This window comes from Macrotis lagotis, chromosome 3 (genome assembly GCF_037893015.1).
Source record: "Macrotis lagotis isolate mMagLag1 chromosome 3, bilby.v1.9.chrom.fasta, whole genome shotgun sequence".
Classification (NCBI taxonomy): domain Eukaryota; kingdom Metazoa; phylum Chordata; class Mammalia; order Peramelemorphia; family Peramelidae; genus Macrotis; species Macrotis lagotis.
The window spans coordinates 100,115,472-100,130,601 of record NC_133660.1 but is presented as its reverse complement, the minus strand read 5'-3'; the positions used below and the strand labels follow the sequence as shown (position 1 = coordinate 100,130,601).

General features: G+C 34.2%; 1 protein-coding gene across 2 annotated transcripts in view; it reads left to right on the top strand.

The window, feature by feature from the left end:
• TMA16 (translation machinery associated 16 homolog) overlaps window positions 1-15,029 on the top strand; it is a 63,544-nt gene extending 48,515 nt beyond the window's left edge. For both annotated transcript variants that reach the window (XM_074229022.1, XM_074229023.1), the window contains exons 6-7: window positions 3,040-3,082; window positions 13,555-15,029. In XM_074229022.1, coding sequence (XP_074085123.1) covers window positions 3,040-3,082; window positions 13,555-13,735 — 224 coding nt within the window. In that variant the 3' untranslated portion in view covers window positions 13,736-15,029. The remainder of the gene's footprint in view (window positions 1-3,039; window positions 3,083-13,554) is intronic.
• Window positions 15,030-15,130: the final 101 nt, after the last annotated feature.

Genomic DNA, 15,130 nt, shown 5'->3' with positions numbered 1-15,130 from the left:
GTAGTTGGCAGTTTCACTGTAGGGGTGGGCTTGAATGTCAGATAGCATGGGGCTGAGAAGGAACTGGGAGGTGGCATAGGAAGACAACTTGATGGGATATTAGGACTGAGCAAAGATTTTTGGGTTGGGCCTGGAGTCTGGAAGATTTGACTATAGATTCAGCCTTGGACATTAGCCATGTGACTCTTGAAAATTCACTTAACCCTGTGTGTCTCCATTCCTTATCTATAAAATGAGTTGGGAGAAGGAATTGACAAACCATTCCATTCTTTGCCAAGAAAACTCCAAGTGGTGTCACAAAGAATTAGATGTGACTGAAATAAGTGAACAACTAAATCAGCCTTAGCTTTCAAAGCTGGTATACTTGTTTATTCTTGTTTTTCTTGTTGTTCAATTTAAAAAAACGCCTTAATGACATTTTTTAACCTTATTTCTATTTCCCCCAATCCTTCTGCCACCCCTCCCCCCCAATGCAGAGGCAAAAAAGGAAAAGAAAACCCTTATAATAGAAATGTTTAGTCATGCAAATTCCTACATTGGTTGTCTTAAAATGTATTTCTGATTCTCTTTGTTACTGTTAATCATACTCTGTCAAGAGATGTGTAGCAAACTTCATCATCAATATTTATGGCCTCTCAAAGGTGGTCATTGCATTGATCAAAATTCTGAAGTCTTTCAAAGATGGTTTGTCTTTAGAATGTTATGGCATTACCTGTTCTGTGTCATTTCATTCAAGTACTCTCAGCTTTCTTTAAAAGCTGTCCATTTTGTCAGTTACATAATAACATTCAGTTATTCATATACCATAATTTGTTTGGTTATTCCTCAATAAATAGGCAACCCTTAGTTTTCTGTTCTTTGCTCTTGCAAAAGGAGCTAGTGTAAATATTTTTGTATGTATGAAACCTTTTTACTTTGATCTCTTTGGTATAGAGGTCTAATACTTTCATCTCTTTGGTATAGAGGTCAAATAGTTGTTTGGCTGGGTCAAAATCACAGTTTAGTGACTTTGAGGGCAAAGTTTCAAATTGCTTTCTAGGATTACTGGGCCAAGTCACAGCTGCATCATATTGCAGTAGTGTGCCTGCTTTCCCATAGAAAATGTTTATCATTTTTTTTTGTCCTCTGCTAATATGTATGAGGTGGAACCTTGGAATTACTTTGTTATACTTTTCTAATTCTTAGTGATTTGAAGAATTTTTTCCATATGGTTGTTGATATCTTGGATTTTATCCTTGAATTAACTCTCTGTTTATATCCTCTTAGCTTTAATCATTTGGAGTGTAGCTCTTATCCATTTGGATCAATTCCTCAAAGATTTTGTATATGAAACCTTTTTTAAGAGAGATGCACTGCAAAGAGAGATGCACTGCAAAGATTCTACCAGATAACCTATTTTCTGTTTTTAACTATCAGTTTCATTTATATTTAAATTTGATAATTGGAATTGTTCATTTTACATTGTGTAAAACCCTCCCAATATTTGATCAGGAACTGTTTCCTTATCCATAGATCTGAAAAGTAATTTCTTCCTTGAGTCTCTAATTTATCTTGTCACCCTTGATGTTCAAATCATGTATCAGTTTCTAAATTACCTTGTTATATGTTATAAGGTATTGTTCTATATCTAATTTCTACCAGGCTGCTTTCTAAGTTTCCTAGCAGTCTTTGTTGAATAGTGACTAGTCCTACAGTAGCTGGAGTCTTTGGGTTTATTGAATGTAAGGCACTATGACTTTTTTCCCCTCTTTGGTATGTTATATACTTGATCCATTTCCATTGATTGATTTGTTGTTGCTTTTAACCAGGACCAAATCATTTGATGATTACTACTTTGTTTTGAGACTCAGAATAGAATTCTTAAGAAATAGTAGGGAGGATCATCTTCCTAATACTAGAAAGGGAAGTGGTAATATAGGAGAAGAGAGAAGATAAAATTTGGGGTCTAGCTACTATACAGGATGTGAAAGTGTCTTTGAAGGAAGAATAAAAGGACTACAGTGTTTCAGTGAAGGTTCATTTGAGATTCAATGACAAATTTGTAATATACTCAGTATCCTCAGGTGTCTTTGTTTAGGAATGAGACTCAGAAAGTAATGATAGTTATAATAACTAATAATAATAATGATTAGCATTTATGTAATACTTTAAGGTTTATAGAGTACTTTGAAAATATTATCTCATTTATACTCATAACTACCCTAGGGGTAGATGTTTAAATATAGCTTTTACAGATAAGGAGACCGAGGCACTGCTTCTTGGAAACCCTAGCTGCCTTCAGGACTTAACTCAAGTGCTATTCTTTTTAAAATCTTAATTATCAGTGACTTCATCCACTAGAATTATTAGCTGGAGGACCAGGACTGTTTCATTTTTGAATTAGTAGCCTCAGTATTTAGCACATAGTCTAGGGACTTAATCAGCACTTTTGAATTCAATCATATTTAAATTAAAAATTAGTAATAGATCTGGTTTTATACTTCACAGTGAAGGTTTCAGTTTATTTCTGATTGGTTTGTACATATTTGATTTCAGATAGAACTTTAATGATATTTTCATTCATTGTATTCATCTCTGATTCTTTATCATTGACTTTATAACTGAAAAATCCCAGGAGGGATGAGGTTTAGTAGTAACTTGCCCTAAATCACAAGTTTTAGAAATAAGCAACAGAGCAGGAATTTGAACCCAAGTCTTGTGACTAAATTTAGTATGATTTTGTTCACTTTAACCCAGCCTTCTTCTTTTCATGATTTTGCCATTTCAAATTTCTGCTTAATTTTTATCTACCTTCCTATATATTATTTAATGATAATAATTTACAATTTAACATGATTAATAGCATTTGGTTAATTCAGTGGCTATAGTTTTTTATTTAAACAAAAACTTTGAAGATTAAATTCATTTTCATATCAAGATTATTTTAGATTTTTTTTCTGCTTTTCTGTTCTAATTATCCATGTGTTGTATTTATGAAGTGTGAAATGTATGTTTTAGAACATTTTGTGTAATGTTTATAAATTATGTTCCTCTTTCCAGAAATTCCTGATATTGTCACTGCAAAACATCTGCGAACTTTCAGGTGAGTCTGCCTACTGCATCATTAATGTGACTCTTTCCCCAGTACTTACTTAAGAAGAATCTGATTTTCTTTGAAAAGGGACTTTGTACAAAAATCCCCCATTTAAGGAGTAAGGTATTAAGTAGAAAATTATTTAAGAATTATCAGAATAAAAAAAAGAATTATCAGAATAGAGATTTGAAATGCCTACCAGTTAAACTTAACAGTTGTTGAATAAACTTGTTTTACAGTAAAAAAAAAAATTTCCAGAGGACTTTTAGTTCTCTAAAGAAACTTCTATCACTTTCTATTCTAACTTTCCATTTTATAAAAAGTAGACAATCGTAGCTCACATTTATACATCATTTTTTGAGTTTACAAAGCATTATATAAATATGATTTTTATTCTTATCTCCTTTATATATTGGGACAGAATTGGTAAATTGCTTAAATTCAGATTCCCACAACTTTTGAACATCATCTTTATCATAGTTCCCTTTAAAATGTCTCTTCATGATTTTAGAGTGTTATCAATGAAAGAATGGTTGTACTAGGGAAAACAAGTCCTAAGTGATTGATTGGTATAGTAGATTTATAAATCCTCTCTCAGCAATGAGGCTGCTATTCAAAGGGTTTAATTTTTTTTAAAAAAGAGATTCATATGCTTCAGTTATTCAAGCTTTTTGAAAATGAATTAAATTATTGCAAGAAATACAGTGGAAGAAAGCTCCATTCATTGTCTTATCTCTGACATAGCTTCAGATTGCCTGCCATTATTTTATTATTAAAGATCACTAGGTCTGAAGTTCCACATTAACTGAGACATGAACTAATGTTATTTGATGACACCCCGCCCCACACTCCCAAAACATAGAGCTGAATTTCCCACTATCACAGCTGTTTTGTAGCATTTTTGGCTGTTGGATTAATAACAATTTAAAATAATTCCTCTGATCACAGAATCATAGATCTACAGCTGGGTAGGGCTGCAGAGGCTGGGTCACTCAGTCAGTGAGGCAGTGTTCACCTGTTTTCTGACTCCAAAGTCAGTGGTCGGACTTGGAAATGTTGTCATTTGAAGACTTCAGACAAAGTCTTAACTCCCAAGGTAGCTAACTTATTTTACTTTTGGAAAGCTCTGATAGTCAGAAGGTTGGGCTATACATCAAAATGAAATCTTTCTTCAACTTCTATCTACTATTATTTTTCCCTTTCCTGCAAACAAGCAGAACATGTGTCATTCTCCGTTCTTATGATACCCTTTCAAATACTTAGAATCCTAGATTTAGAGATGAAAAGACTTCCAGAGACTTTGTTGGATGGTTCTTTTATTTAATTTAGCAACCATTCTATGCCTTAGATGAGAGTTTTGGGGAATTATATTTGGGAGTCTTCAGTAGTTTTCAGAGATTTTTCTATTCACTTAGTTTGGTTGGTCCTTGCAGGCATATCTTCCGTCATTGGGAATATAATGAAATCCTTTCTAATTTTATAGAACTTGCTAGAGCTGTGAACTGTTGGCAAAGATTACCTTCACCCTTTGAGGAGGAAATTGCAGCTCTATAGCAAATTTAGTCTGAAATGCTCACATGCATATGTGGTCTCATTGGTTTGGAAGTTTCTTCCAGGGATATAGAGTTTAAAATATCCATATGTGGCCCATACTATGCTGCTTTTTTCTATTTCCTCTCATAACTTTGACATGGGGTTCACCTAACACATTGAGTCCTTCTCTTTATCTTTCTATCACAAGTCTTAGAGGCACAAACTCATTCATTTATGCTATTTCCAAATGTGGACACTGATGGACAACTACGAGTTATGTAACTTTGTATTGTATTCTAAGCAGTAGGCATTTTTCATCTGCTTATCTTTCTTGTATGAATGGTTAGACTAAACTCTTAAGAGATTATACTTTTCTTCCAAGAGGCTCTTGAGGGGTTTGGGCTTTCATGCAGCCATCATTTTATTGTCCTTGGACTATTCACAGTGAACCTATTGGTTCTGCACTGAATCTTCTCCATCACAGTGGCAATTGCTATTGGCAAGTTTGCGTTCATTATCTTATGTCTCATGAAGTTAATGATCAGCAAGGTTTTTGAATAAGATTATTTCTGTTATATGTTTCAGTTTGTTTTTATATTTGGATAGAGATAGAATGTTTATGAAAAACTTTTACTGAGGTGTTTTGTTCTACCAAAACAAATGCTTTTCATAATAAACAGTCAACATAGTAAAATATTATTTCTGTTTCATCTTTCAGATACTAACAGAAAACATGTTGCCTATTATAGAATTATGAAAGCCTGCCTGTTGTTGCTCCTAATTTCATAGTCTCAATGTATGTTTAAGTAAATCTCAAATTTTTTTCTATAGAAAGAAAAGTCAGCAAATAGGGTTTTAGAAAGAGAGTGATGTTTTTTTGGTTACTTTACCTTATCATTATGGTCTGAGATTTATTCCATATTTTTGCTTTTTCTCCTTTAAATATTTTGAGAATTGGGGTTGATGATCAATCTTGATGGACTTGCTCATTTCATCGTTGCAACAATCAGGACGGTTTTGAGGGTATCTATGATGGAAAACACCATCTGTATCCAAAGAGGGAATTGTGGAGTTTGAACAAAGACTATCACCTCTAATTTTTTTTGTTAAAAAGGTATCTTATTATATAATTTTTCTATCTCGTATATTTTATTTCTTCCTTAAGGATATGATTTCTCTCTCAACACATTCAGTTTTGATCAATGTATAGCATGGAAACAAAGTAAAGACTATCAGACTGCCTTCTGTGGGGGACGGGCAGAGGGAAGTGGGATTGGGGGGAAAATTGTAAAATTCAAAAAACAATTTAATAGAGCAAGAAACATAAAGGGGAAAATATGCAAAAAAATACTTTGAGAATTGATCCCACATTGTTTTCATAGTTGTCTCTCCTCCAGCACAGATCACCTCTATTTATACTTGATCCAATTCAGTTGCTTTTCCTGTCTGTATTTTCTTTAGTACCAAGAGGGGAGTGATTCTGATGTCCTTGGAAAACTATGTTATTTAAAATCTCCATTTTTATTCTTTTGTATGCCTTTCATTTTCATCTATATTGGGTTAACATTGCTTACTTGGATCTCTTGCCAAACTTTCTTTAAACTGACTTTTTTCTCCATTGTATCTTTGCTTTGTGACATAATACTGCCCCAAAATTATTCATCTTTTCTCTTCATAATATTTGAAAAAATATTTAGGATTTTATTTTTTCCCAGTTACATGTAAAAACAATTTTTAACATTCATTTTAAAAGTTTTTGAGTTCCACATTCTCTCTACTTCCTCCCACCCACTCCCCATGAGAAGGAAATTTGATTGTCATGAATACCAAACGTTGCTGTAGTATCATGTTGTGAAAGAAAACTCCCTTTCTCCTCCCCTCCCCCCAAAAAAGGAAACCTAAAAAAAAAAGTTTAAAAAAGTATGCCTCAACCTGTATTCAGATACTATCAGTTCTTTCTATGAGGATGGATGAGAATATCCAGCTCATCATTTCTTAGAGCAGAATAATATTCCATCATGATCACAAACCACAATTTGTTCAGCCATCCCCCAATTTATGAGAATCCTCAATTTCCAATTTCTTGCCACCAGAAAAGAGCAACTATAAATATCCTTGCACATCTAGATTCTTTTCCTTTTTGTTCTAAATCTTTGAGATACGGACCTGAAAGTGTCATTACTAGGTCAAAGGATAGACATGGTTTTATAACCTTTTGGGTATAGTTCAAAATCACTCTACAGAATGGTTGAGTCAATCACAACTCCACCAGCATCTTATTTTCCCTTCATTCCCTCTGACATTTGTCATTTTCCTTTGGTCCTAGCCAGTCTAATAGGTATAAGGAATTACCTCAAAATTGTTGTAATTTGCATTTCTCAAATCAGTAGTGAGTTCAACCTTTTTTTTTTAATATGGCTATAAGATAGCATTGATAATCTTATCTGAAAATTATTCATATATATAAATTTGAGTCAGTTCTCTTTATATTTGAGATATGTGACCATTATCAGAGAAATTTACTTCAAATATTTTTTTCACAGTTGCTATTGCTAACTGTATTTCCTTCCATTATATCCTCCCCCACCATTTATTCTATTCTTTTTCACCCTGTCCCTCTTCAAAAGTGTTTTGCTTCTGACTACCCCCTACATTCACACTCTCTCTCATCCCCTTTCCCTCCTACTTTTCTGTATTGTAAGATAGATTTTTATACCCAATTGAATTTGTATGTTAAACCTTCTTTAAACCAGTTCTGATGAGAGGTTTCTTCACTTACCTTCACCTCCCTTCACTTCCATGCCATTATAAAGACTTTTATATAGATAATTTACCCCATTCTTCTTTTCTCTTTCTCTTAGTACATTTCTCCCCACAATTTTATATTTTTAAGCTATCATCCCTTCATATTCAACTTACTTGTGACCTCTGTCAATTATATACTCCTAATTTCCCCAATAATGTTGAAGTTTATATATTTACCAGTATCTTCTTCCCACATAGGGAATATTAAACAATTCAACATTAGGTAAGTCCTTTATGCTTTTCCTTTCCTGTTTACCTTTTTTTATACATTACTTGAATTTCATATTTGAAGATGATATTTTCTATTCAGCTCTGGTCTTCAGGAAAGGTTGAACCTTTGCCTGTTTCATTGAAAGTTCATCTTTTTGAGACAGCTAGGTGGTGCAGTAGATAGAGCACCATCCCTGGAATCAGGAATACCTGAGTTCAAATCCAGGCTCAGACATTTAATAATTACCTGTGTGGCCTTGGGCAAGCCTCTTAACCCCATTGCCTAGCAAAAACCTAAAAAGAAAAAAAAAATGAAACTTTTTGACTGTGACTCCATGATACTTAAATATTTTTCTTTCTGGCTGCTTGCAATATTTTTTCCTTGATCTGGAAGCTCTGGAATTTGGCTATAATCCTGAGAGTTTTAATTTTGGAATTTCTTTCAAGGGATGATTGATTAATTCTTTCAATTTCTATTTTACCCTCTGGTTCTAAAATATCAGGGTAGTTTTTCTGGATAATTTTTTTTAAAAAAGACTATCTAGGCTCTTCTTTTGATCATGACTTCCAGATAGTTTGGTAATTTTAAAATTTATCTCTCCTGGATATCTCTGCAGGTCAGTTATTTTTCCAATGAGTTATTTCATATTACCTTCTAATTTTTCATTCCTTTGGTTTTGTTTTATTGTTTCTTGATTTTTTTCAGTCATTATGAGCTTCCATTTGCTCAGTTCTAATTTTGAAGGAATTTTTTTCTCCAGTGAATTTTTGTACTTTTTTTTCCATTTGGTCATTTCTGCTTTTTAAGGCATTTCTCTCATTGACATTTTGTACCTCTTTCACCATTTTGCCTAGTCTGGTTTTTAAGTTTTTATTTTCTTCAATTTTTTTTGTGTCTCCTTTACCAAGCTGTTGATTTCTTTTTCATGATATTCTTGTATCACTCTTTATTTTTCTCCTCAATTTTTCCTCTACCACAATTTTTTTTTCCTTTTTAGGTTTTTTTTGGCAAGGCAGATGGGGTTGAGTGGCTTGCCCAAGATCACACAGCTAGGTAATTATTAAGTGTCTGAGGCCAGATTTGAACTCAGGTACCCCTGATTCCAGGGCTGGTGTTCTATCCACTGTACTACCTAGCCACCCCTCTTGATTTTCAAAAAATTTTGTGAGTTCTTCCATGATTTGAGATCAATTCATATTTTTCTTGGAGGCTTTGGATATAGAAGCTCTGAAGATGAGACCTCTCCTGGCCTATGCTCTGGTCTGCAAATTACCACAAGCTCTCTCTTTACTGCCTAGGAACTATGAGGAGGGTCATTGTTTCCTTGCACAACTGCAAGCTCTGCTGTATTCTTCCTCTCCCTAGAACTGTGATCCTGGATTATGACCCAGACCCCAGTATGGGCAAAGCAACAATCTTGTAACCAGTTATTTGAGCCCCTTACAGGCTGTGGGCTGAGAGTTCTGAAAACAGCTGTAGCTGATGCAGTGCTTCCCAAAGTTCTTGGTGTGTTGGGGGCGGGATCTGTGCTAACAGACCTGATCTGTACGTGCTCCTTTCTCACCCTGGTGCAGCAGACCTATGCTGCTGACCTTCTAAGTTGTCCTGGACTGGAAAATTATTTCACTCTGTTGTGAGTTCTTCTGTACTAGAATTTGTTTAGAGTTATTATTTAAAGGAATTTTGGGGAGAACTTGGACAGATCCCTCCCTGGCAAGTAAGTGATGGAGGTACTTTTCTTTGGTCTCCTTGTGACAGTTGATGTCATTCAATACTCATCTTGTTATCAGTTATTTTTTTTTTATTTTTAAAATAATTTAATATACCCATGTTAACATTCAGATCTATTGATTTCTCATCAGTATTTCAAATTTAAAGAAGCAGTCATTACAAAAAATGGTCCACAGACCAGGAAAATTCTTTACATGTCATTATGGTGTTTCAAAAAGCCCCAGGGGTCACAGAATGAAAGCTTTATTTTGCAAGAACCCATGCAGAGATGGAGTCAGAAGGACCTGAGTTCAAATTCAGCCTCAGACCATACTAGTTGTGTGACCTTGGGCAAGTCACTTAACTCTATTGCCTTGCACAAAAAAACAAAAATCCATACAGCACTCCCAGTTAAAAGAAAACTGACAGAAAATAAATAATAAAACAGCCAGAAGTCAATAGATGCCATCTACCACTTAGCCTTTTCTTTTGGTGACCTTTGGTTCCACATCGTCCCCATTTTCTTTGTGGTGTTTTGTTTGGACCTCATCACATAAGAGAACTTGTTGGCACCTTAGTAGTGGCAATACAAGTCTTCTGGGCTGGCACCACAGCCTTAGCATTTTTTTTTAAACAGTCAACATTTTGTTGTCCAGATCCCCTTCCACAGCAGTCCTGGTTTCCCACTCATGCTACAGAAACAGTACATTTTTAACTTTGGGGGAGCATTTAGACCCATGATGCCGGCGCTTTGTAGGGGGTTGTTTGCTTCCAGGCTACAGCTCTTCTACTAACTTGAGGAGTTGACTCATTTACATTTTTTTCTCCAAAAATTTTAAAAATATTTAAAATTTTATTTTGAATTTAAAAATCTAACAAAATGGACCATAGAGTATTGTACTTGAAACTAATGTTTTCACATCTCAATTACTTTTGAAATAGTTCAGGATTGAGTTTGTTTTGGTTTTTTACCATCTCTTTTTCTCTGTATGAATCTTTCTTTTAACCTTCAGATTTTTGGTATGCTATGTACATAAGCAGCAGATTCAGGGATGACTCCCAATTCAGTTTGTTAATTTAAAATTGGTTTCATCTTTTTATGATGTAATTTGGCATTATGTCCAAAGTTGGTAAGATTGTTTTCTTGAACAAAGTATATGTGATGTAAAAACCTGAAGATTCTTGAAGTGCTCAAGACTTAAATCTCATCCATCCCTTCTTCTTGACCCATACTTTCCTCTGTCAAACACCAAAGCTTTTTGGTGTTTGGTTCATGGTTTGCCTGAGGAATTGGCCTTTAGGTGGTCAGCTTCCTTGTGATGAACCTCTTTGTATTAGCTAGTTTGGTCCTTAGAAAGTAGACTTGATCTCTTGCTAGAACTATATGTAATTGAAGTTTTTCCAGCATGGTAGAATTTGTTAGCCTGCTCTCTCCTAGAAGAGCTTTGGAAATATTTTCTGAAGGTTCAGCATATGAATGAATGAAAAATACACATTTATTAGACACTTAATTCTATGCCAAATATTGTGGTAAGTTAAATTCTGGGCATACAGATAGAAAAATCTACATAGTTTCTGCTCTCAAGAAGGAAGATCATTCTTATAATGGCTTGGATGTAAGAACTGCAGGGATGACTGGAAAATCCCGAAGTGTTAAGAGAGATAGTATGGGTTTTATGGCAAGGTTCTCATGGGAATTGGAATAGTGAGGCCCTGGAAGTTCTCCCCTTGTATCTATAGGATTTGGGTTGTCTTCTTTATTCACCCTTTTAAGTGGTCAGAAAGCTGGGGTAAAAGGGATGAAAAAAAGATTATGTTTTTTTCCTTCCTCTACACGCATACAGCTAGTTTGTCTGAAGTGGTGATTCTGACCCTGTGCCAGTACTAGTGATGAGGAAGTCAATACATAAAATGAAATGGTTGCCAGAGACAAGGTTGTCTGGTCATGGACATTAAAGGCCTAAGTACAGTTAGAGCAATTGATTCACACATACTCTTTCCTAGAATAATTGCGTTGATTTGATGATTATTTCCAGAACAAGAGGTAGAAAAAGATGGAGATGGTGTGAAGATGGCTAGAAACAGCAGCATAAGTAGGTCAAGGTTAGACTAGAAATGGAGACTCACCAATTAGAAACCTAAGGCTCATATTGATCACCTATGTTATTAGTGTTACTAGTTTCTTTTATTGCTAATACTGTGCCAAGACAACTCTGAACAACTTATAATAAAGAATGCTGTTTGTCTCCAGAAAAAAGAGCCAATGGTATCCAAATACAGATTGAAGTCTCTTTTTTAAGCTCTTTCTTGATGTTTCTTTTTTTGAAGGGTGGGGTCTGTGTTTTCTTTCATAACATGACTGTTATGAAAATGTTTTGCATGATTACATATTTATGACCTATATCAAAGTGCTTTCTTAATAGAGAAGGGAACAGGAGGAAAGGAGAGAATTTAGAATTCTTAAAGTTTTAAAAATAAATGTTAAAAATTATTTTTACATGGAACAGAGGAAAAAAATACTAAAACTAAAACTAACATTTGATTTAGCATATTTGAAGACCCAGTTAACAAAAACAGGAATCATAAATGAAGTTTAATGTGCTTAATTCTGAAGGTTTTTAAAATCATTTAAATTTGAGAATCAGAACTGCTACAGCCATATTGAGAGAAATTATAGCATTTTATATAATTGGGAAGATCTGGGTTTAAATCCTCTCTTAAGATATTTACTAAACTTTGACCCTGAACAAATTACTTAAGCTATCCAGTTTGCTCATCTGTAAAGTAAAGGGGGTTAGACTTGTTAGCCTCTCAGATCTCTTCTAGATCTAAATCTATGTTCTTTTGTTGAAATATATCATAAAAAATTTTTTTAATTAAATACAACTTTGTTATTCCACTAATTTCTGAGGGAAAGCAAAAATGGAAAGAAACACTGACCAAACTGAATGTAAAACATTCTAACATTTTACCAATGTATCCATTTTCATATGTATCACTGTTGATAATGTTCACTAATGGTATTATAAATTTAGGTGTTAATGCCTAGGATATGATATTACTGAAATTTTTTTTTTTTTGTCTCTTAAGTCATTTTAAAAGTTCTCACCATCTCATTTTCTTATTAAATGATATGACATCTTAGTGGACAAAATGTCAAAGCTCACTCTTGCATTTAACACCCTTCCCTGACTCCAGCTTACCTTTCCACGGTGATTTTTCTTATTTTACACACTGCTGCTTTCTAACAAAATTAGTCTTTTTACTGTTCCTCAAAATGGGAGATCTCTCTCCCACCTGTATGATTTAGAATAGGAAGCTTTCCATGATTGAAGAGAAAATATTTAGGTGTCTTAGCAGCTAGTGTTTAAATAGTGCTTCAAGATTGTCACAACAATCCCTTGAGATAGGTATTCTTATTTTACAGATGAGGAAACTGAGGCAAGAGAGACTCAGCAACTTTAGAGGATACATTGCGATTGCATATCTGAAGCAGGATTTTGGTCTCTGGTTTTCCTGGATTATCCATTATTGTGCCATTTAGATGTTCTAGAAGATTTGCCTTTATATCAGAGTATCTAGTGCTTTTAACACATGAATTAAGTTGTTTATTCATATTGACCATTTCCTTTGAAGACTGTTTTCTGATAAATGACAGTTCAGCAGATCTGGCAAGTTCAGAATTTCCATTTGGTGAGGTTGACTGGGGTGTGCTACATGAGTCTTCCCATTTCTCTATCAAGTCATTCTTGGTGTTTGAAGTAGAGAAGTATTTTCTTAAACCCTCGGTGATAGGGCAGACAGAGATTGGAGTACTGGCTTCTGTAAATGAATGTAGCATTATGCTTAGAGTTTATATAGAAGGGGGGCTCAGAATGCCTTCTTTCATTTAGAATCACTGATTTCAGCCTCTCTTGCATAGGCTGACACACAGCCCTTGGAGGGGTTGTGCTCTAAATGTGACAGAATGGAGAAGATGACAAGACCCAGCTGTGCCCCTTCCTTGATGCTTTTCTACCCTGTTGCTGTTGATAAGTGTTAGTGTTGTTAACTGTTTCTAACCTGTCTTAAGGGGAATATTCAGGAGGAGAGAAAATGCTCTTTGGGAAATTGTTATTCTTCAGTGCATTAAAAAGTGATAAACTTGTATTTTCCTTTGTGGTATCTTCATACTTGCAAATATTGATTATTCTCTGCTTTCTCTTTGCTCTCTTTCATCTAGGGAATGGGATGGTGATTTGAAGAAACTGCCAAATATTAAGATGAGAAAGTTTTGTGCTAATGATGGAATTTCTAACAAGGATAAGAAGAAAGATGTTGTGCCTACAGAGGTAGACTTGGGGAAAATAGATATACAAGATGGATCAGATGACTCCGATGAGGATATGCCTGAGGTGGCCTAGTTCTAATTGATTTGACTGAAGAAGAAATAACATTATGGTACTCTCAGGTATTACTGGTAAATATTGTACTCATACAGATTTATATAATCTCCTGTTCTGGCCTGTAAAGTAATATTTACTGTGCAGTTTTAAAAGAACATGTTAAGGGGCAGCTAGGTGGTGGAGTGGATAGAGCACCGGCCCTGAAGTCAGGATGACCTGAGTTCAAATCTGGTCTCAGACACTTAATATTTAATTAGCTGTGTGACCTTGGGCTAGTCACTTAATCCCATTGCCTTGCCAAAAAAAAAAGAATATGTCACTAAGTTATATTTGAAGCAGAATGCTCAATATTTTCATTTAAGCTGTCAAGATAAGAAGTGCATGCTAGTGATCCTTTTACTTGAATCTATCAGGATGAGGAAGAGAGAATTGGCCTATTAATTGAGCCCCCTTTTATCTTATAGAATATCAGATCTGGAAACAACTTCTAGAATCTTCTAGCTCATACCCTTACTATTCAAGAATCTCTCCAAATGGTCAACCAATTTGTTGCCAGATATATTCATTGAAGGTGAGCCAATTGTTTTGAGAATCAGCTTGGTCCTTAGCTTTAATTTTTAGGAAACCTCTCTTATATGGAGCCTCAATTTCTATGGAACCCCATTATTTCTGATTCTGCTTTTTAGCTTAGCACAGTGAAACTCATTTCTTTTTACCATGCTAGTTCCTAAAAATACTCTTTTTTTTTTAAATCCTAAAAATGCTTTTTATTGCATTTTTTGGTTAGGTGTACAAAAATTATTTCCTTAACATGTTTATATATACCTTAGAAGTCCAGAACAAGATTCTCCTATAGATATGATAAACCCATTTCTTTCATTATTATACTGTTCCTTTTATTAATAATAGAAAGAAATATATTCTGTATAAAGAAAACATTCATCACTGGCATTTTAATTGTTATTATCACAACCAAAGAGAATGGACAATAAGAACCACTAGTATCTTATGATGTTAGTTCCCCTTCTTGCTGTCTTTTAAGTGGGGCATAAATGAATTTGGTTTACCTTATCATTCTTTTCAAGGGATGGGATAAATTGACAGTATCCCTTCATTCAGAATTAAGAGAAATAAAAACATTTGCTAGAAGGATGAGATTATTTAGTATTATTACTTGTAATATACCTTTAACATACATTTGTAACTTAAAGTGAATTGTTCAAGGAAAGATTTTTTTTTTGTTAACTTAAAACAATTTGTCAATGTTTCTATACATCCCTTATAAATGTTAAAAATAAAACTTATTTTTATATTGGCAGTGTTAGGTCCTTTTTTCCCTTTGGTGTTCAAATGTTCATTCTTATTTATTTCATTAACCTTTGGTTAAGGAAATGGTTTTATAATTATGTAAAT